Source organism: Sesamum indicum, linkage group LG10, assembly GCF_026168435.1.
Source record: "Sesamum indicum cultivar Baizhima isolate 11 linkage group LG10, ASM2616843v1, whole genome shotgun sequence".
NCBI lineage: Eukaryota > Viridiplantae > Streptophyta > Magnoliopsida > Lamiales > Pedaliaceae > Sesamum > Sesamum indicum.
In genome coordinates this window covers 13342479-13365498 of record NC_142666.1, presented here as the reverse complement: position 1 = coordinate 13365498, position 23020 = coordinate 13342479, and the positions used below count along the sequence as shown (strand labels likewise).

General features: G+C 33.9%; 1 protein-coding gene across 4 annotated transcripts; it reads right to left on the bottom strand.

The window, feature by feature from the left end:
- Positions 1-1119: 1119 nt before the first annotated feature.
- Positions 1120-22740, bottom strand: LOC105172200 (branched-chain-amino-acid aminotransferase-like protein 1). 4 transcript variants are annotated; one of them, XM_011093562.3, is made up of 20 exons: positions 22446-22740; positions 20840-20938; positions 20202-20273; positions 18194-18286; positions 17778-17915; positions 15459-15517; positions 13534-13636; positions 12561-12737; positions 12374-12474; positions 10920-10974; positions 10707-10793; positions 9931-9982; positions 8670-8755; positions 8026-8079; positions 7684-7767; positions 6992-7063; positions 6321-6401; positions 5958-5993; positions 4755-4889; positions 1120-1485 (listed from the first exon to the last, which is right to left on the bottom strand). In XM_011093562.3, exons 1-19 carry the CDS (start codon positions 22533-22535, stop codon positions 4761-4763), a joined length of 1668 nt encoding a protein of 555 aa, XP_011091864.1. In that variant the 5' UTR covers positions 22536-22740; the 3' UTR covers positions 1120-1485; positions 4755-4760. The 4 variants fall into 4 exon arrangements, with proteins under 4 accessions (XP_011091864.1, XP_088741960.1, XP_088741959.1 ...); XM_088885834.1 differs by having other exon boundaries at positions 20202-20342; positions 20840-20880; XM_088885833.1 differs by having other exon boundaries at positions 20840-20880.
- Between the last annotated feature and the right edge of the window lie 280 nt (positions 22741-23020).

Genomic DNA, 23020 nt, shown 5'->3' with positions numbered 1-23020 from the left:
TATAAAATGAATTTATTAATTTTTATACTCTGATTTTAATTTAATATTTCAATTTTAATTATAAAACTTCAAAAAATTATATATTTTATTATTTTTAAGTAAATATATTTTATTTTTTAGATAGATAAAAATGCTAAAAGAAAGTCACTCAAAACAAGTAAAAGATGTAATGTGAAATATATAAATACCATGAGGATATTTTAATAAAAATATCCAAAAATAAGGTCAAAAGTAACTAAAAAACACCCTCAAACGCACAAGAAGCGCGTGTAATGCAGCTTCCGTTAATTACTAATGAAAGAAGGTGTTTTTCCTGAGTTTTACAAAACACAGGTGGAATTTCAGTCTATTTCGAAAACAAAGCGGATTTATATCTATTTCAACAAAACACAAAAATTTATAGCTATTTCAACAAAATACAATGGCTAAAATGTATTTTAGCCAATTGTTTTTTAAATTAAAAGTAACACAAAATTATACTGCTTCCATTTAAAAAGAGAGCATTTCTAAGGAAATTTAGATGTAATTCCCAATATTCAAAGGAATATCTTATAATTAAAATATATTGGGAAGGTTCTAAAGAAATAAGAAGAAATTGATCAAAATAGTAAATAAATCATTTAATGAGTGAATGACAATATCAAACAAGCATGTAAATACCAAATCAAACATAAAACCACCTTTCTTGGACATAGACAGCCAAAAATTGAGTGGAGACAGCAATCTTGTGAACAAAATATTTGCACCTAATGGACTCCCTGGAATGATGAACAGAATAGTTCATAAACCAGATATATTGAAAGCAACATCAGTTACAGTTATGGTCTGAATGTATTGTAGCAACTTTCTGCATCCAAGAACTAAATATGCAAAAAATGTCCAGATAATTTTCAATGTCTAAACACATCTAAGCATGTTAGCTAGAATTTTAATTTAAGTCAATCTTTGATAAATATGGATTTTCATTGAACTAATTTGCTGACGTAATTCCGTGAATTTTACTACCACATAAATCTATTTGTTGGACGAAAACAAACGTTAGAAATACTAGGTGTAATTTTCCAAACCACATAGAATCTACTTGTAATTATATCAAATCTCATAAGAGAACAGAACAGATAATTAAGGTAGACATCTTTATTCATAGTAAAAACATGTTAGTGTAGACAGCTCATTGTCCTGGGGGTAATGAATTTAGAGAGACAACCAAAACAGAGAACAACACAATCATTATATCCATACTTGTCATCAGAAGTCAAGACATACAACAAATACCCAAAAGTTCTTAATGCATGATGAAAATGAAAAGATCCACTTTCTTTTAACGATCTAAATACCAATTTCCAGGGCACAGATTATCTGTTTCAACAGCAAGACTTATCTCCGGTTTCCAGCAACAGGTCGACGGACTCGGAACTGTGTTCTACTAACTGAAACCGAGCAGTCACCTGATGTTCATCTTGATCTATCGGTAATGATGGCTTCCTGGTAACAAAAAGATGAGATTAGTTGGACAAGGGAGATGAACAAATGAATGAATTTGTTTTATACCACCATAAATATGCATATACAAGCTTTCTCTGCAATAGACACAAACAGTCTCAATTTGACTATTTCACCATAAAGACATCTATTACCACTGTTGTTGCATGGCACTCCTTTATATTCAGCCATATTACAACAAGATCCTTCATCTTGGAAATTACTCTGGTACCCTCACTCATGTTTTACATTACATGTTTGGCGTTCCCTTCGACGATCCGGTGAGGAATTTGTCAAATGAAATATGATTGGTTTTTAAGGAAGATTTGTAATGTAAAATATGACAACAGGAGATGCAAGAGAAGTAATATAGGGGGTTTTCGTGATTATCCCTATTTGGTGTCATGTCTTTATTGTAGAAGGCCCGTGAAGAGATTATTTGACAACATTCACACATAGACGTGAACCCTCTTGTTACATTACGCGCAACACTCACCATATACGGCTCTCACAGACTCCTAAATCCATCCCGACCCTTTTCTTCCACCACTTCAATCCTTGATCAAACTTGCGTTCCCAAGGAGATATGACTTGGGAGTTTCTTATGAAGGATCGGGCAAGTACTTCACTCCTGCTGCCTTCTTGATTGGAGAGCCACCTTTACTAGTAAGCACACAGGAGATTAGAAGTGGATTTGGACAACCAACAGAAGGAACTTTTGTCCTTCACTCAAATCAGCTGAGCTACCTGAACCACTTTCCTAAGGATTTCTGGATACTGGCGCTGGTCTCAAGTCTCACTCCAAACCCATCGGTTGGTGAATCAGTGCGAAGGGAAGGTCTCATGTTTGAAGGACACAGAAACAGCACTCTAACAAGGCATAGCCAGTGAAGAGAAAACCAAAGCATACTTGCTCAGCACACCATCACACAAAATCATGATGGGTCTGACTCCCATCACGAAATAGGATGATGTGAAAAAGATTGACTGTGTAGAGTCCAGCCCTATCGTTCTAATCCAACCATATAGACAAGACAACCCCTCTGGAATGTAAAATACATCTATTCTCACCATCCCCAAGCATTCAATGTAACATATTCACCTTATACTCACTACAAACAGTAAAAGGAGGACCCAGTGCCGGAAAAGTGTTATAAATTGAAAAACTAAGCACATGTTCATGACAGGAGGGTGAAATTACAAAATGAAGGCATCACTATAGTTCACAATCTCAAGTTTCATGTACAATTACTTCACACTATTTCATCTAAGTACAGCCTATAAGAAGTCTAAAAAAGCAATAATTGTTGAAAGTATGACGCTTAGATTCTCCCAGGAATTTGACAGCACTGTGAATATTACCCATAACCTACTGAAAAATGACTGAAATTAGTTTTCATTTCCATAGCAATAATTCGGCAACCCTTTTGAGCTAGTCTCCATCTAATAGAAATAGGAGGGAAAATAAAGCCTTACTACGATCTTTGCATTATCTCTTGCCCAATACTTCTGGATTACATTGATAGTTTATCAAGAAGTTAGCAGGAAACTGGAATTTTTCCAATTTATTGAGTTCTAAATGCTTAAACAATTTGTCCCTCTATACACATGATGTTTGCTAAAGCTAAAGAGGACATGATGATCATAATTAAACAAGTGAATCGCAAGCTCCAACTCTTCACACTTTATATCTATGTTAAGTTTGTGTCATAAAAATGCAAAACCTAGGCTATGTTTTTATTTGATTTTGTTTGCTTTTGTAAGATAGAGGTATGAGTATGTATGAGTAATTTTTGTATGTCTGGCTTTGTTTTACAACTAAAAGTTCAAAAATATAGAAATTTTAATTAATATGTTTCTCATAACACATATATAATTATAATCCAGTTCTTTTTAAATTATTCCGCACACGGATCGAGTGTGCTCCATTGTTAATATAGAAGAAAAAGAAAATTAATATCATTTTCATCAAACACGTGTTTCAACTAAGAAAACAATGCAAATCTTTCCACATTTTTATCAAACACGTATACACATAATATATGGATAATTCGTGGTAAAATGGTACACTTAAACATAAAATATAAAGTGAAAGATCCATATTTATAGATACAACTCAAAAAGGATAGTCATCAACCACTTTTCTTCAAATAAAAAAGTAAAATGCCAAGGAAGTCAAATTTTGTTATAAATTGTGTTCCCATCAATGTCATCAACAATCGTATATATAAAATTTATAAAAATTCAAGATACACAGATATACACAAGCCACATGGACAATACATGACAAAAAAAAATACAATTTACAGTAAACTAAAACTCGTTAACAAAATGAGGAACTCATCCTATACTATATACAATACTTTTACAAATTAAAAATACAGAACGAAATATAGACATAATTTAAAATAAGAAATTAAAAATAATTGTTGTAACCAAATATATTTCTCAAATAAAAAATTCCAAGCAATTCAAAAAGTATAGATGGTTTCAATTAAAAAATCCAAATGCATTGTCAATTGAAAAAACCATTGATGTCAGAGATGGTTTTTGTAAAGGAATGGATTTGGCAGTCAAATGGAAAATGCAAATGCAGGCATTCATTAAAACCGTGATTGGCACCTTTAGGCCTTAGCTTTTATCAAGGGGAAAAAAATTTGAAACGGAGAGTTTAGTTGCAGCTACTAAAACAATCAAAGTGAATTTCTCCGTGCGAAACCTTCACCATATACTGCGTGGTTTACACAATTACACCAAAATCAAATCAATCTTGGGGTGTCTTTCGAATGGACAAAAAATGGAACCAAACATAGCCTTGGGATTTATGCAAGATTGATTTTGGCAATAAACTAATTGTTTCATTGAAGAAAATGATGAATGAGCAGGATATTCTTCAAATCCTTCCAAGAAGTCCAAAAGAATATACCCTGGCTGGATAGAATTCTATCAAGCAAAGGCTTAAAGGTAGTTATTTCATTCTCAAACATGGGAAATTATCTCATATAAGAGCGTGCTGATTCAAGTGTTGCAGATGCATAATGATTTTCTAAAAGATTCTTATATATATTTTATAATATTTGAATATAAAAATAGCTGCAAGACCAAAACAGGGAAACCGAAAGCTGATTTATAAGCGTACTTTCTTTCTCCCTCAAGACTGAAAAGATCTGACCTGGCATAGAGCTAGAGCGTGCTATTGTAGAGCGTAAGTTACTTTAAAAGTGCAGTAGAATTAACAAATAAAGAGCAAATTAAGCAAGGGAAGAAAAGACCTCTGCTCAGGTTTGCTGATAAGTGGGTATAGGCACCCCTGATTCTGCTGTCAGATTTGCATAAGCCTTCTGCAATCTTTGTGTCACAGGTCCCACTCTACCATTACCAACTATGCGTCCATCAATTTTAATAACCTAAGCAGTTCAGCGAAACATGGTTAGTCACCATGCATGAGATAGTTATTACTAAGTTGAAACAACATGGGATAGAAACTCAATTTATCTCGAATTCCTCTACAGGAAGCACTTTAAGAGGTCCCAGGCAGAGAAAGCATGGTCATGTTATTGACAAGAGATGTTATGTCCCTAAGACCAAGCAGGCCACAAAGCTCTCTGTTTTCAACCGAACTGACTTAATGGAAAAATGCTTAGTTCGTAACACATTCCTATGGTCGGATCTGGCAGCCTCACGAGGTGCCATGGAAGTAGTACATTTAAGGAAACTTTGCTTAGCAAACAATTGCAGGATTCACTAAAAATGCAGAATAATTTGGAAATTGATAACCATGAGTGCAATCACAGATTCTGAAGCCAAACTTTCTATGCCTCTATAGTGTGTAAAGAAGCTGCTTTGGTAAGTCAGTCAACAGAAAACATATTACAGGCCATTTGAGCACTAGAGAGGAGTCCTTATAATTTTGAAATGGAAATGGTGTCTAGTTCCTGTCTAATGTGGATTGATTAGAGGAATATAAGAGGGCTTTGAGGAACCAGAGGACAAAATCTAACAATTCAAGAACAATATCTTTGAAGTCTGTAGTTAATCTCACTGATATAGATTGTTGGATGTACTAACTGTCAAATTTGTACAGGATTAAGCCCCTAAATATTTATTTAAGTATAAGATTTGGTTTTTTATCCTCAATACTTATATCATTGTACAATCACCAACATCATTGACATAAACCTACTACTGAAGCTAATGATGAGAATGAAAACGACTAACATGAGAAAAATAATTGAAATATTAAATTTGATGTTTTTACAGTTGTATGCTAAAGTATCTAGTGATAAAACCAATTTTGACATGAACACAGTTGGTCACACGCAACACCTCTTGTCAAGTATCTTAAATAATCAACAATAGAGAAAGGGAAGAAAACTTGGTAATAGCATGATAAAAGTAGATCAAACATCTAACCAAAATAGTCAGACAAGAATAAGTATCACCAATAAAGTAATACTTTGATTTGAAATGCTTACCGGACTGAGTTCACCCATGGTTCCTGTTGTGAATACCTGCAGCAACACAGTCAATGAAATGAAATATGCAATAAACAAGGAGGTGTAAGAAGTATAATCTCAAATATCTAGATGAATCATATATTTCATATTCCAACGAGCAAAAGGATGGGTGAGAAACTAGCAAGTAACGCAATCAATGTATAATAAACTATGAAGCGTCTTCGGAAGATAAGTCACGAAAGGCATGTGAATCGTACAAACAAGTGAAACTGTAAGCAAGACGGGAGGCACAGGAAAGGCAGAAGACGCAAGACCTTAACCCATGATGCTAACAAATGTGGTTTCCTATCCAGGATGAAACTATCGAAAATAAGAAAATACCTCATCTGCAGTGTGGAACTCTGATAGACTAATATGCCGCTCCACTAAAACCAAATTTTCCTTCACCACAAGTTCCATGACCTACAAAACATGGGTGTCATTAGCTCATAAAGCATATTATAGGTAAATTACTCCATCTGCAAGTTGACGTCACATAGATTCAGCATACACTGATATTTCAAATAGCAAAAGAATGATTAAGTATCATGAAACAGTTCACAAATGAGATTGAATCCAGAGCAGAGCTAAAACAGTGAAACGAATTAAAATGTAATGTATTATATTGATATATTATCCAGCCACTACTGAAAAGAGTATAATGGTTCTTGCTGTCTCCATTGCCCATCAAATTACAGCAGTAGAATGATCCATTTGTCAAAATAATTATGTTCTGCACTGAATTGAGTGTACCAGTACAAGAAAATATAAACAGAGGAAAGTGCTAACCACAAACTACATAGAGTGCTAATATATAATATACCAGTCTGATTTTACTTCATACGGTAATGAGAACTAAAATCATCATAGCAGCTTACTTTAGAGAATTTAGGAGTTGCTTAAATGATAACGTGTAAAATTTTACAAGAATGTAGGAGTCTCATATTGGTTATAAGGAGGTCAAGAACAAAATAGAAAAGACTTGTGCATTAAAATTATATTATGAATCTTACAGTCGCCCGTGTTATTCCTGGAAGACAATAATCAGCAGAGGGTGTAGCAACACGGCCCTTCTTCACCAGAAACTGCATTACAAATGGGTAAAAAATTTAATATTTAAAATGTGCATCTATGAGAGCATGGAGGAATACTACAATATGGAGCTCACTAATACATACAGAATGGTTAACTGATGCAGCAATAATCCCTCTCACAAAATACAATTGCAAGTAGATAAAAGACAATCGTACATGTCAACAAAAAGAAGTGTATAGTTCTTAGCATGACAAATCCCCAAACTCACCAACTTCCTCATCCCACCCTCTCACCTACTCTATTGATTTCAAGCAAGAAAGAACTCTCAGGGCCAGGATTATTACATTCCTGAACAAATGAGGTAGATGAAAAAAAGGAAGAAGAGAATAACTCATTTCATAGATGGTCACTGGGGCATGATTATCAAATTCCCAAACAAATGAGGCAGATGAAAAAAAGGAAGAAGAAAATTAACTCATTTCATAGATGGTCACTGAAGTTTCAAATAATATAAAAGAACAAGGATACAAGTTCCTATTGTGCAACATCAGCATTCCCCATCAGGCAATGGTTAATGCAATGCCATCATGGCCCCAGCTTGTCCCCTGGGGGATGTAGCAAAGTGCAAATGCAACAGACTCCACATTTCGCGCATATTACATGAACTTACTATATTGGTTGCATTAGTTTCTGATACGTAGCCATCCTTGTCAAGCATGATTGCATCATCCGCATCTGAGTTATTCCCTTCTATCTGCATCAAATTGAAAACATCTCAGTTAAACCAACAGAACTGCCAACCATGACAACTCACTGAGACCAGGTAATTTTATCAGCACTACTACAGAAGGAGCGCAATAGTGTTGCGCATTTAAGATTTTCCAAGGTCACCCAAAAGAGGCAGTTACTTGCAATGTCAAACCACTAAACCAGGAAAGAAATCTAATTTTAATTCCAGAAAATACAGACCATAACTCTTTTTTGTACAACAAACTAATTAAGATGATCCTACCTTCGCAAGGATATTGTTAAGAAGGTTGTTGTGGTGAATTTTCGAATCCAAATTCTGCAAAAGCCAAATAGTCTTGCTCATCAGTTGTTGAAAATGCATCGCTGCATGCATACTTGCTATATATAGATATGAGCCATAACATAAAGAATGGACTTCAAATGCAACTGTGCAATACTCAGTTGAAGAAATAAAAACCAACATCAATAAGACAAGATAAAAAGACATAGAAGAATGGCCGACCATGTGATAATCTATTCTCTATATCGACAGGCTATATCAGAATTCCAGGTTTGTCCATAAATCAGATAGAAATCACACCTTTGCTTATTTGATTGCTGATTAAATCATTTCTGAGCTAAGACATAGACTTTTACTGTGTGAATTTTAGGATCATTTTGGATGAGATTCAAATAACCCAGCAATTGGATCATTTATGGGGCCAATGAGACATAATATGCAAAAAGATGATTACATAATTTTCAGCAGCACCAGTTTACCACTACAACACTTGGATGACACCCTTAAGTACTGGAAACCCAGAAGAAGAAACTATTGAAAGAGGAAGAGTGAAAAGAGGGAAATAAGAGAGGCTAAGCATATAAAATGAAAGATTAGCTGCTGAAACAAGTAATGTAAGACCTTACATTAGGTGAATTACGGCGTGTTGTTGCTGTCACCAGATTTATGCCCCTTTCATTGTCATAGACTGGTGGCTTCCATTCAGCTAGCACTATTGAAATATAAAATGAAGTCTGATAACATATTGAAGTTTTTGACATAGTTCACATAAACATGATATTCTACAAACTGGAATTTACATATAAACTTGAGCAAACAAATCTACATCTTCTGGTGCAAAGTATAAAATCCACATTTTGTTCTTGCACCAGCAATATATATAAGACATTTATACTAGAAAGAATATGATTGACCACAGTCTAGGAAGTTTTAGTATAATAACAGATCAGCTGAGCAAGTGCACGATCCGAAGAAACATAAAAAATAATTGCAGTGTCCACAAGATTCAGGATATGGACTATCAAGTAGTTAGGAGTTTGTTTCTATATGGTTTTAGATAAGTTTGAATTAGGATGTGAATAATCTATAGGATACTTCGTTAGTGGTGTCTATCTTTATGCACTTCCAATTAATCACATAGATTAGGTGAGATTTCAGTGATGCTATAAATACCTCGTGTGTTATCTGTTTTTGAATTAAGAGAGTGAGAGTAAAACTTACTCAGTAAATTAGAAGGATGTTGTCGTTTATTTCATCCGATGGTGCAGGTGATTTCTCCTGTATTTTCTAACAGTTAACTGAACTATCTATAACCCTCAGAAACAATTGCATTTCCTGTCAGGGGGGCAGAAACTCTGATTAATACAGCGGTACCTTGAGAAAGACTTCAACAGATAAAAAATCCCGTTGTACAGTTTCCACGAAGTTTGAAGGCTTCAACAGATTACTAATCTCATACAGCATTTCCAAAAATTATGAAAAACAAGGTCTCAAAAAAATGCTGCAGAAAGGTCATGAGAACTCTCAGTGTTTTTTATTTCATTCAGTTTAACAATATGTCCAGGAGTCTTTTCTGGGTTAAACTTCCTCAAAAAACGTAATGTGTCATTCAGAAGTAATTCAGCAGGTGCAGCCACTGATATAACATACGTAGCATGATACTTCCTATTTTATTATTTGAAGTGTTAATTTATTTAATTTTCGCAACTGAAAGGGGCATTAGAGAATGACTTCTGTATAGATGAGATGGCCGAGGGGCTCCAATCCATACCAAGATCCAAGAACTGGCAACTGAAGTGTAACAGGAATTGCAAATACTGACACTCCATGACAAATGCTATACATTTATGCACATCTAATGACTACAGAATGCAAAGTGCATCTTACCAATCAAAGTACAGCCGTACAGATTGAACGCTGGACTCATTCCTGAAGTCACCTATGAAACAGACATTGGAATGACTAAAAGCATGGATAGAATGGATTTATATGAGAAGTTAAATAGCAATGAGAGAGCACCTCTACGGATATAATTGTGGAAAAAAAAATAAGGCCCCAGGTTATGAGGCAAACTTTATAGGCAGGGGAACCAAAGGTATCTTCTGTGACGAATTTCACACACACGCTAATCTCCCACTGGCACATATATGACCAACTCCAAATCCTTAATAGATCACCCAATAAACATTAACTACTCAGATGAGTCAGACCTGGCAATGGGACAATTTTCTTCTTCCTATTTCCCCATCTCTCCAATACAAGATAAACTCAAGGGCTTGGCAATTTTGCTGCTTGATAATATTATGTTGTAAATCAGAATGATCACTTTTTAGCTTTGTGAACTAGAACACCCACATCCTTCAGTAAAGCATTCACCCATGCTACTTGTGATGCAGGGCTCACTCTTATGAAAGGAAAATGTCTGTTCGCATTCTTTAATTTGAAGTTTAAAAATCACAAAAATGAAATCATAAAGCAAGAAACAACATATAACATGCAGCAAGAGTTTTCCTCTTATATCAATTTTGGATTGGCATAAATTCATTTGAAGAGTTTTATATTTGCATGAAACCTAAATGGTCTAGATCCTGACAATTCATTTGGATTTCATAAACCTCCTCAGTAGCAGCCACAGAACCAAAGCAAAAGCAAACTGGACATACCTTCTTTCCACGGGTCAGAGTTAATCTAATGTGTGCATTATTAAACATTCCATTCCTTATTAGAGTTTTGAAAATTGCTTCCTTCACCTGCAACATTTTGAACGTCTTAATCAGGCATTAATAGTAGAGTTAATAGAATACATGCCCATGAGCCTATAGGCAGAACAAACACTACTTGAATCTAATTAGAAAAGGATCTAGGTAAAAGATTACATATTCACGAGTTGGCACATTACTGAAAGCTAGAGCTTTTGCAGAATCGAACAACCTGGAAACCAGAAAGGAACTGTCATATACATTGTATGTACAACACGAAATGCAAACATAAATGTGAATTGATACACATGTATGTAACGAGAGATTGAGATATCTGGCTTTTTGGCTTCTTTCACGAAGAAAGCTTATTGAGCTAAGGGCAGAAATTTAAAGAGGGTTTAAATAAACCATCACAAAAACATTACACCAGAAGTGCTTAAAAGATCATATTACGAGTTCTAGGTCACCATCTTTCAAAAATTGACTCGACATTGTAAGATAAATGTTCACGAGTTATGCTCAAATCAATTCCAGAAAGAAGTATCCTGTCGTTCTTTCCACCCTTCCATACCAAGAACTGGAGTCAAAGAATAAATATCATGTTTTACATCTCATTTTAGGTGATCTGTACAGAAGGAGAAATGTTTTGAAGAAGTGATGAAATATTCTTATCTGATTAATCTCTTCTTTGTAAACAATGAATGAAACAAGAACTGCACTCTATTATAGATTAGCCAGCATTAAATAAGGTGTCCTAGAAGCATTTAGATGAATTCTTAGGTCATGAGGATCATTCCATAACACAATAAAAACTATGAGTAGGGTCTAACACCCTGAACGCCAACAGAGGCATATAGAGAGGTAAATTAAGACAGATCCCTATCTTTCATAGAGATACTTATTCCGGATTCAAAAATATGTAATAAGGTCAAGATACAGCAGTAATTAGCTGACGAAATAACTTTCAGTAATTTTCTAGTTCCATGGGATTATCATAAGAAGTTGCATATTTAGCTCATAAATTTTCATTATTTGAATCCAAGATCTTTTCCAGTAGACCGGCCCATAATATCAAGTAGGCCCTCAGTAATGTACTCAAACAACTAACAATCCAGGATATGAGATAGATTTATGTAAACATGATGTTCTCATCAGCACCGTTAAAGAAGTATTTCAATATCAAATGTCGAATGCATCCGCCTGGGATTGCCCAGCCAAATTTTATCACGTAAGCTGCATTATAGCCCACACGTCTCACCAAACAAATAAGTTTAAGAATTAGAAAAGAAAAGGGAAAGGCTACTCTCCACTTGTCAATGTGGATTAAGCCAAGTAAATAGCACCCAACTGCTAGATAGATGAGATCCTACGCCAAATACAACATCTAACAGTATCTCATTAACAATCACTTAGATCCATTAGAATATGAGATTCCTGTTTATATTCACTAAAAGAAACAAGTCCTTATAAAAATAAACTTAATAACCCAGAGCCAGGTTTTATACCCGGGACCAAATACTTGCAGAAATAACCTATTATTATATCCAGAGTATCTTGTCCTAAAGTGGGATCAGAGAGAACTAATAACCTAAATCATCAGATTATTGTTTCTCTTTTTTTATTTCAGTTACCTGTCTAAATGCTCCTCCAGTTTAAATATCTTCCCGTTATAAATGCGAAGACCCTCCCAAACTGCATCACCACCTTGGACAACCGAGTCAAATACTGAAACCTGTGTTGCATGAGTATCATAAACCTTGTATTCACATCAAAAGATGAGAGAAATTTGTATCTCTTTTTTGTTATTAGAAATTCTACCTTTGCACTTTCTCGAGGAACAATCTCATCACCAACCCAAGAAAGCAACTTCTCATTGTCAGGAACCGGAAGCTTGGGATTGAAGGATCTTGTAGTGGTCTGCCTCACATAACGCTTAAGCAAGTTGTAGAAAGCTGAACTTTGCTCCAGCAAGTTGTACAAAGATGATGGAAATGGCTGAAAATATGAAAGAGTAAACATCAAGGCGACAGAACATCATCAGTGTCCATCATAACTTTCTCGTGTGGGGGTGTAACTGGTACATCCTCTCAGGCTTCCAATATTGATACATATGATGTCACTTGGAGTTCCAACAGAAGTGATTATCATCTTACAAAGTACCATCCTCCACTCTTGGGTGCACAAGGTAAAATATATACAGACTTCAATCAACATAATGCAGAAAAATGATACTTAACAAACAATAAACATAAAATAGTGGATAAAACATTGCACTGAAGAAGTTAGGAATCGGGTTGGCTGAGCAATAGGAAGCAGCATGAAAGATAAAGAAATCTACGTTAAACAGATTGAGTAGCCATATACTGCTTAAGCAATGACTACATCGGGTGGGTTTCTCCATTCAATGCTTATTCATGAACTGCATCCTTTGCGCCCATATTTCAGTAGCTTCCTAAGAAATTGCCTGACCCCAACCCCACCCAGTTTGCATGCAAGGCGTAAGCTTCAACATTAAAGTTATACAAAAATTTTGGCATGGAACATAATTGTGGAGTTGCAAAGGAATGCATTAGACTACTATTGGGCTTCAAATTTTTTGCTTCAAGAGTATATTTATTGGTTTTAGCTCCTATTTTATTACAATCATGTTCTTCATTGCTCGATGGCCAAAATGGAAGAGCAGAAAGCCTCTATGTATATACAGATAAACAGATTAGGGAGCATGTGTAACTTAATTTGGTTTAACAACTACTCAAGAAAATGGAGAACATGCAAAGCATCATTTACTTACAGAAGGATACTTTCTTGGTGGCTCAAAACCTGTCGACTTATGTGTATTTTTATACCAATAGGGAGCCCACATGCCATCAAATGGTTTTGGTCCAGATTCCCATCTGAAAATAAATTGCAAAAAATTGCAGTTTTAGGAAATTCATATATCTAGATGAAATCAAATTCTAGAGTCCTAGCTACCAAACGCAAATCGAATTTTTTTTACCCATATAAGTTCGAGTTTAGATCACTTTATTCCGGTCTGTGAGTTAAGCTAATCTAAGATATTTGTGGAAAATACTGTTAGGACACATGACCAAAAAGCCAATTAGATTGGCCTATGGATGTATCCTATTCTGACACCTCAGCCCCGTGTATTTTTTTTTTTTTGTTTCTTTATACATCAAATGCCCGGGAACTCGAAGGGTACACCCCTTGGATTCGTTATTTTATGCTTTAATTTTAATTATTATGCGTTCTAGTTTATCGCTTCCGCTTGCACGTTCCTAGACCGTACCACGCGATCCTTCAAATACAAGCAGCTAAATGAAAATTTAGAAAAAGATCTAGAGGATAAAGGTTCAGGAATTCTGGTCTCACTTCCTCACACGAAATTCTTTATTACCCCAGATACCGTAGATGTCGATAACCTCTTGGAAGAGTGTAGTTCAATGCTCTAATAAGGATAAGAAAGCATGCAACAAACTCACCCCCTTTTCTTACATGCATCATTTTCAACTCCTATTCCCTCCAACCATCATTAGATTTCCTCTAAAAGAAAATACATACAAGGCACAACTGCCAGTGACACAATTGTGAAAGTCATAGAGATAGCTAAGTTCTTTCCTTGAACATCCTACATCTAGTAAATTATATCAATTTTTCTTCCTCTATTTGCCCCTAGCATGCACTAGAGAATCATATTGCACAAATATGAGTAAAGAAACAGTAGGTGCCTTTCCCATGTATGTTACAGTACACTATGAAACACTAGTTCAATATATCTTAGAATTCCAGAAGCTATACTCTTCATTGGTATGCATTAGTTTTTGTAGCAAATTTACAGGTCTGAGAAAGCTTGTTTTCCACATATATCAAAGGGTAATCATTATCAATTCCTCAAGTTCACTTCACTATCAGGAAACAGGAATAAATGGATATAATTTTCAAAAGTCCGATGGAGGCAGTAGTCTATGACAATTCCTCATTATATAACAAAGGAACATAAAAACTGATTTTGGAACAAAAGGTGCAGCATTGTAAATCTAAATGGAGACATATATGCCTGTCAAGTTCATAATCTAGAAGAAGCATATAAACCATGATATCAAAGAGCTACTTATAATATAGTAGTACTTTCAGAAACTTGATAGTCTAAGAAGATTTTAAACGCAGCATATGAGCCACTATAATTGTCTATACAAATAACATTTTCTTATCTATATTTTATTTTAGCTGAATTGAAACTTTTCCAAGTTCTTTCAAACTGTGATTCATTTTGTAAATACAAGGTCTATCCATATGCTTCAAAAAGATGCAATATAAGAAGATCAGTGTATTTGTTATTTCGGAACCTACTTTGTACTACCTAAAACAACCAAAAATCTGGCCTAAAAGTTAAAACCGGTCAAAATATATACTTGCAACATATATCAAAGACATATTCTCAGATACAGCTAATAACTTCTTTCCTCCTTTATGAACTTTCTGTTTCTTAACGTGTTTGTGTTGTGACATAATATAAGTCTATTTAGCTCCCTCACCTCTCTCTGCCTTTCTATTCTCGTCACTAGTCTTTTCTTCCGACCTAGAAGTTCTGCTGAAATCACAAAGACCATAGTCTTCCATAAAACCATGATAGGTAGTCTCTAACAAAGCTTATAAAGAAGAAGTCTAATGTGGGCTGAATAACTAATATTACTTTCTTTACTATTTTTTTCTTACCTGAGCATTGCAGCCTGGAATGGTATACCTAGATCATCACATAGACCACGTAAAGTAGCCTGCATGCAGAAAATAAAATGTCCAATAATATTTTAATAACAGAAAACCAATTCTGCGTAACATCTTTTGAGACAACAAAACTAACAACTATTATTCTTGACATTATACAAACTAATTCAAACTCCAACCACTGGATAAATACTGTAAGTTATTCTTAAGACCTCAAGGTCCATTAAAGTCCAAAAGAATTTCTCTCAAAGAGCGATAACAATTTGGGGCTTTCACAAGCCCATACAAACCCAGAATAAATATGGGTTTTCCTACACAGAGTATCTGAAATAAACAAGGCCAGATGCAAGAACCAGAAAAGCAGAAAACTGAAGACATAGCTCTGAAAAGTTTGCAAAAGATGTTATTGGACTAATAATACAAATCACACATGAAGAGAATCTGCTTCAGTCTTGATCTGACTTTTGGGGGCTTCAAATACAAACTTATATGTAAATACCTAATGGCTAAAAAGTATTTTTGCCCTCCGAACTATGGTTGCCAATTCCTTTTTCTTTTGTTGCACTTTGCCATACAAACTACACGATTTTGGCATCTTTACCACTTTTTAGCTGAAAATTCCACATGCAAGTGGTCACATGCACAGCACAAGGCATTTCCACACGTGCACCTCAAGTGTGTTTCGAGCAAGAAAGCCAAAAAATGACGATTTTTCCCTTAAAAATACCATGTACTGTGCAAGTGACTGCTGGTGGTTTGAGATGGTAACATACCAAAATCATGCAATTTGTATGGAAAAGTACAAATAAAAATAAAAAAAAGGGTGGCAAAGTGCAAAAACGGCCATAGTTCGTACAGCAGAATGTTTTTTACCCAAACGTAATTGGAAAAATGTAATTATAACAAAAGAGGCATGTTCAAGCAAGGATTAAAAATAGAAATTACATGGTGATTTGAGAATTATACTGAAATTCGAAAAACTATGGACCTCCGAGGAGTCCGTCGTCATGATCAGAATACGAATAAATAACTGCAGCCTGTCACACAGAGATCTGGAGCTGAGGTTCTACATACTTTTACTAATTCACTGGTCTTCCTGTTAGATAGTTAAAGTATTATTCTTAACACAAATTTGTATGACAGAAAGAGCTGGGAATCCAAGTAAAAACAGAAAACAAGCAAACATTAATTGATTCTGGATATAGTTGTATACAAAAGAATATTAATGAAATCCAATTAAATTGTATTCATTCCATGGACAAACAAAAAATTGCAGATACTTCTTTTCTTTCTTAAGATAAGAATAATAACCAACGAAAATTGCAGGCTTAATTATTTTATTATTATAAAAAATAAATTATATAAATATAATTTATTTATAATATATAATAAAAATATGTCGAGTTGCGGATTTCGACATTAAAAAATTTATTTTTTAAAAAAAAATGTGCATGTCGTGGATCCAATCCACGACATGAATTCAATTCATTAATTATATTCAATTAATTTTTAACAACATATTAAAATCCAAAAAATCATAATATTATAATTTTATTGGTTTTAAAAATACAATGAACTATACAAATATAATAGTGTATATTTTTTGTATTAATTATTAATTGTATAGTTCATTGTATTTTTATACAATTAATACAATTTTAACACAATTTTTTAGATTTTAATATGTTGTTAAAAATTAACAGAACGATTGAGCCACGCTTTGGGAAGAGAACAGGAGGAGGAGCTTTTAAAGAGTGACGGTGAAGGTTGATGTGACTTAAATTCTGGGTCTTAATGCAATTTATATTGTTAATAAGCAATAGTGTATTTTTTTTGTTTTTGAATTGTATAAAAAAGTATACACTATTATATTTGTATAGTTCATTGTGTTTTTTAAATTAATACAATTTTAACATTCTGATTTTTTGAATTTTAATATTGTTAAAAATTAATTGAATATAATTATTTTATAAAAAATAAAATTAAAAATAAAAAAATAAAAATGTTGAATTCAATTGAATCCATGTCATGGATGGGATCCACGATAGCAAGTCGTGGATCCAATCCACGACATGCACATTTTTTTAGAAAAAAATAATTTTAATGTCGAGTCGCGGACAATCCACGACATGCATATTTTTTTTAAAAAAATAATTTTACTATATATTATAAATAAATTATATTTATATAATTTATTTTATTTTATAATAATAAAATAATTAAGCCGAAAATTGCACCTATGTGAAAAACAAAACAAGGATAAAGAAATGGCTGAAATTGCAATTGAAAATTTTAAGAACTGCTCAAAACCTCTGGATCTTCTTGCAGTAAATCTGAATCAATAACAGGAGGGGGTTTTCCTCCACCACACAGATCACTGTAAATGGAGACCATGCTACAATACCCCAGATCAGTTAGTGATGGGGGAATGACCTTGTTATAGGACGTCTGAGACAATATATGAAAGGCAAAATCAGTAAAAGTAAGATGTATATGATTAATACAGAAATCAACACATTTCATCAGTTCCCAATAAATTTTCTCGCGCCTTGCTGGAGTCATGTCTATTCATAAATTCTTTGACCTGTTAAATATCAAACTAGCCTAAGTGTTTTATCTAAGAGAGCCAACTGTTAAATGGGGAAATTCATATTACATAGTCTACAGATGCTACATGGCGTAGTACATTTAAATAAGCGTGTGAATGAATTAATGAGCTCATTTACCAACACATCAAGGGGATTTCTTATCAGTATGCAGTGCTTTCCTTTCTTCATTAACTCATCCGTTAGGCCAGGCAGACGATGACTAGCCATATGCTGTAGATGAAGACAGCAAAAAATGTATAAGCCATTATTATTGGTTAACAATCTTTTAACAGAAAATAAAAATAATAGCGGGTCCTTGGAAAAATATTTGCTGTGCTTGCCTAAACATCGTTTACAAGTTAAAGCTAATTAACAACACCCATTAAAATCAATAGTTTAATTGTATAGTTCAAGCATATTTTGTGGTCAAAAGTTGATCAACCAGAGTTCTTAGAGATTTGATTGCAAACACAACAGTCCATCTAGGAAAAAATTTTGAATTGGTTCATTAAAGAATTTCTGTTATACTAAAACTAAAAAAAAAAAAAAAAATTCTTAAGATGGAATGGAATTAGCGGATAGTAAATACCATCCAAAGGTAATATTTCTCAAAACAAATCCATGAACTTTATTTAGATATATCAATTTTCCATTACAATGTATAATCAAATTATCATCTTGACACCTACAAGTTAGAACTTGTCTCTTTTGCTATCAGTTGCAACAATTACCTGGCATAGCATCTATGCTTATGAAAATCACAGCTCTTGATCAATAGATAACATCATATGTGGACCTCTTTCATTCTTTTACATACCTATGCTGCTATATGTTAAAGAAATAATAAACTACCAGCCTTTATAAGTTTATTTAAACAGTTCATTTTCCTAAAAGAGGGGGATTCCTGAATAAGAACTGCACTAAGTATTTCTAACTTCAAGATTTTCAATGAAACAAGCATAAGAAGGCTCTTGGGATGGCCTTAAAGGAAATCTCCACTTCTTTTGAAAGATAACACTAAAATTTGAAATGATTTTCTCCAGCAAACTTGGCACCCAATAGAGACAAGAAGAAAGAGAAAACTGGTGCTTTCCCATATAAATCACATGTGCAACGTCATAAATATATCCATAAATTGACAGAAACAGGTCTCAGATGATTAATCATGGATGAAGATTTTAAATGAAAATCCTTAGCTATAATATTTTGAGATATCTTAAGATATTTAAACATAAAATTAACATTTCAAGTTTCTAAGAGCTCGATTGGTCGGACGAGGAAGTAAAAGTATAAGAAAAATGAAAATAAAAGGAAATGTAATATAAAATTTTTGTGGTTAATTAGAAGAAATAAATCTAAGAGAGTGAAACAGACTGTATATGATGCTCCTCAGAGTCCAATTTCATACACAATATTCATAAACACAATATTTCTTCAATTATATTGATTCTTTTTATCTTCCCACTAAAAGATATTGTATTTTAATTCTTGTTTTTGATAGAAGAATTTTTATTTAGCATATTATTCATAAATAAAAATCCCTCATTCATTAATTTATTTATTGTAGTGAATATTTTGTCAAAAATTTAAGCATAAATTCATTCGGAGTAATTTGAAATTGTTGTAATAATAACTTGTTCATTTTTAGCACATAATAAAGAGAAAGGGGCTAATTAATAAAGAAGAAAATATATCCAGGGCCCAGGCCCAGGCCCAGGCCCAGATTTGAGATTTACTTCCTTGTGAATCATGCCAAACAACTTAAAAATAAAAGAAAGTATTAGACTTCTCTAATGTCAAGTGAAATTCACTTGTTCTCCCATTTTCACTTCCCTTTCCTCTGGTGAAACCAAACAAAGACTTCGAATCAAATGAGGTTTAGTGTAAATACATATAAAGTATTGGTCTATTGATATAAATAGCATTGTCTAGGTGACTTTTAAGTGTTATCGAATGACTAGACCACAAAGTTGAGAGAGATGAATAGAAACACTGTATGGAGGAGATCATTATTGATAATGAAGTACACTGTTACGGTAAAAAACGCAGACTAGTTGTGATGTCAAATACACAAGCAATATGAAAGACAAACATAGTAATACAACTTAGCCTTGCAACACTAAATCTGTAACTACAGTGGAATTACCTTGCAGAATCTGTACTTCTTCTGTCCAGGGCCAAAAATGATCTCTTTCACAACTTTATTTCCATCTGATTCCTATTCATTCCAGAAAGCAACATCAAAAGAAGGCAAACTGATATGCAAGTCATCTCTTTTTTTTGTTTCCTGCCATAAAATGAAGAATGACTGTTTTACCAATATTTTAAATGTGGCAAACACAAGATCCCTTGAAAAAATGTAACATTTGATTTTCCTCCTTCCATTAAAAAGGTTTAAAAGGGGCTTGAACTATAAAGAAGCACCAACTTTAGCACTTCTATTTTGCAATCCCAACAGTTAGCTATATCTTGCTATCCAGACAAAAAATTGTAAATTTCTACACTAAAGGTTCACTTGGGGACCCCCAGTTATGGTAAACATTGGATGGCAACCCACAGCGAGCGAATGTTGGGAGAATAAATTAAACAGGAATAGCAGTGAACAGCACATGAGATTGAATAAGTTCTGATGTTTTTGGTCATATCTACCTAGATTAGCACATGCAGCATAAGCCTCAATGTCTAGATATCTGACACTGAAAATTAGAGTACCTCATCAGGAGAGCAGACAATATTTTGGCAGAGAATGTAAAATTGAATTGGTAGGTATTTCATTAAACTCACCAGTTTAGACAGCAAATCTTCTCTGTAAGGCCTTTCAGCTCCTGTTACACGTAAAAAATTTGCATAGAGAGGTTCATCGAGCACTTCTGTATCATCTCTCTGGGTAAGTCAAAGAGATGAGTTTTTGCATCACAAACAGGGAGATTAATATAATTTTTTATCTCGCATATAGCTCTTCATTTATATTTTCATTCAATGGAAATTTTATGCTCATGACATTTATGAATGGCCAACTTGTAGAAAATTAGAAATGCTAGCAAAAGAATTTGATATGGTATCAAAATAAATTCTCACAAGAGCATAAATTAAAAACAGTATAGTAAACCTTGAAAGTATATTTTTAAGTGTAATAGTTGAACAAAAATGCTTTACAATATTTCCTAACTTATAACTGCCGCATCCCTCTCTGGACACAACTACCATCCTTCCCTCCCATAATCAAAATCCTGTAATTTTTTCTGAACATTTCATGGTACCTACAGCCATCTCAAGATACTAATATGAGCTTCAGGTATAGTATTTCAACCATCATTATTATTCCTTAAGATAATATCAGGCTATCAGCAATGATGAAATTCCACACCATACAACATATAGTATGCCATACACCGTGTCCATTTCCAGCAATCAAATGCATGGGTAACGAATTACATTTTAGTCGAGGAAGAACCAAATTTAGTGACTCATATGCTTAAAACCGAACGAAGTTTAGGCGCGTAAACTGACTGAACAAGGCAGTTGTGGGAAAATTGAGCGAACAATACTATTATCAATTTACAAACCAAGGAACAGTATGCAATAAACTCTCAGAACCTATAGCTGAGAGCAGTTCATATCAGGGACCAAGCCTGAACTTTTTAGTTTCAGAGGTAAAATAGATCCTTTGTCTGACATGAGAAGAGAAACATTTGAAGGTTTAGTTTACAAATAAAACTTGATATTATTGAGAAATGACTGATCTTAGCCACTGCAACATTTAGCCCCCTGCTCATTCCGCTCTCTGATTTGTATCTCTTAGTTGAATCACAATGATAACACTTGCCATCACCAACATATCCATTAATTTACAAGTCATAGCCCAATTTTTACTTACAAGATCCATTCCTTCATCCAATTCAAACATAGAGAACCCAGCTTAGTTAGTAATTAAACAAGAATCAATAAACTCAGCAACATGTGCCTTGGCCAATTCCAGCAGTACCAAGTGCGAGATAAGGACCAACCAAGTAGAGTGGGTAAGTTGGACACCCCCCACCCCCCACTCAAATTAGGGCAATTCCACCCCCCAAAGCACAAAAACGAAAAACCCTTAATCTTATTATTTCTTATGGACATGATCCATAAACCTTTAACCAAAACACCCATCTTCCCCAACTGACCTGCCATTTGAACTTCGTATTCACACAATGCTAAGAAAACCATGACCGATTACACATAAAAAGCCATCTTACACCATGCTTTATCATTCCATAAACACATATTACTGCAAAATCCACAAAGAACAGTAAAAACAAAGATAAACCCACGTCAAAAATCATACAAATAGATGATCATATTCCCACACACAAACTGGCAGTCAAATGATCAGCGCTGCTCGAGGTTGTACCTGAGCAAAAGAATACATGAGACTTGTACTCGCAGACCTCGGCGAAGACCACAAGTGTATCACTTCGACTTCTCCTCCATTCTCCCCCATTGCCAATCTCTCCAGCTATCAAACAACCTCACCCTCCTAACAACTAAATGGCAATCAACTCGTTATGACGATTAAAAAATGGGAATCAAATCAAACTACCTTAATATTGAAAAGAGGTGCAACTGGCAATGACAATAACTATTAAGTGCTCGTGAGCAGGCAAAAACTGTGTTTCGATTCTTCATGTAACATGACGTTTGGCTAAGCTGTGTCTTCGTAACAGTGTCAGTGACTCAGTCTAAATAAAATAATATTTTGTACTTCGTTAGTAGTTATTTTTGAGTTAATTATTTAATTATTATAAAAAAATTATTAAGAGGTGTAATCTTATATACAGATTCAATAAAAAAATTTTAATAAAATAACTTAAATTTAAATTAAAAATTAGTATAAATAATAAAAAAATACATTGGGTCATATTATTAATTCTCATAAACATTACATTGACACCATTTCTATCTTTTGATAATATACAAAACACTCTT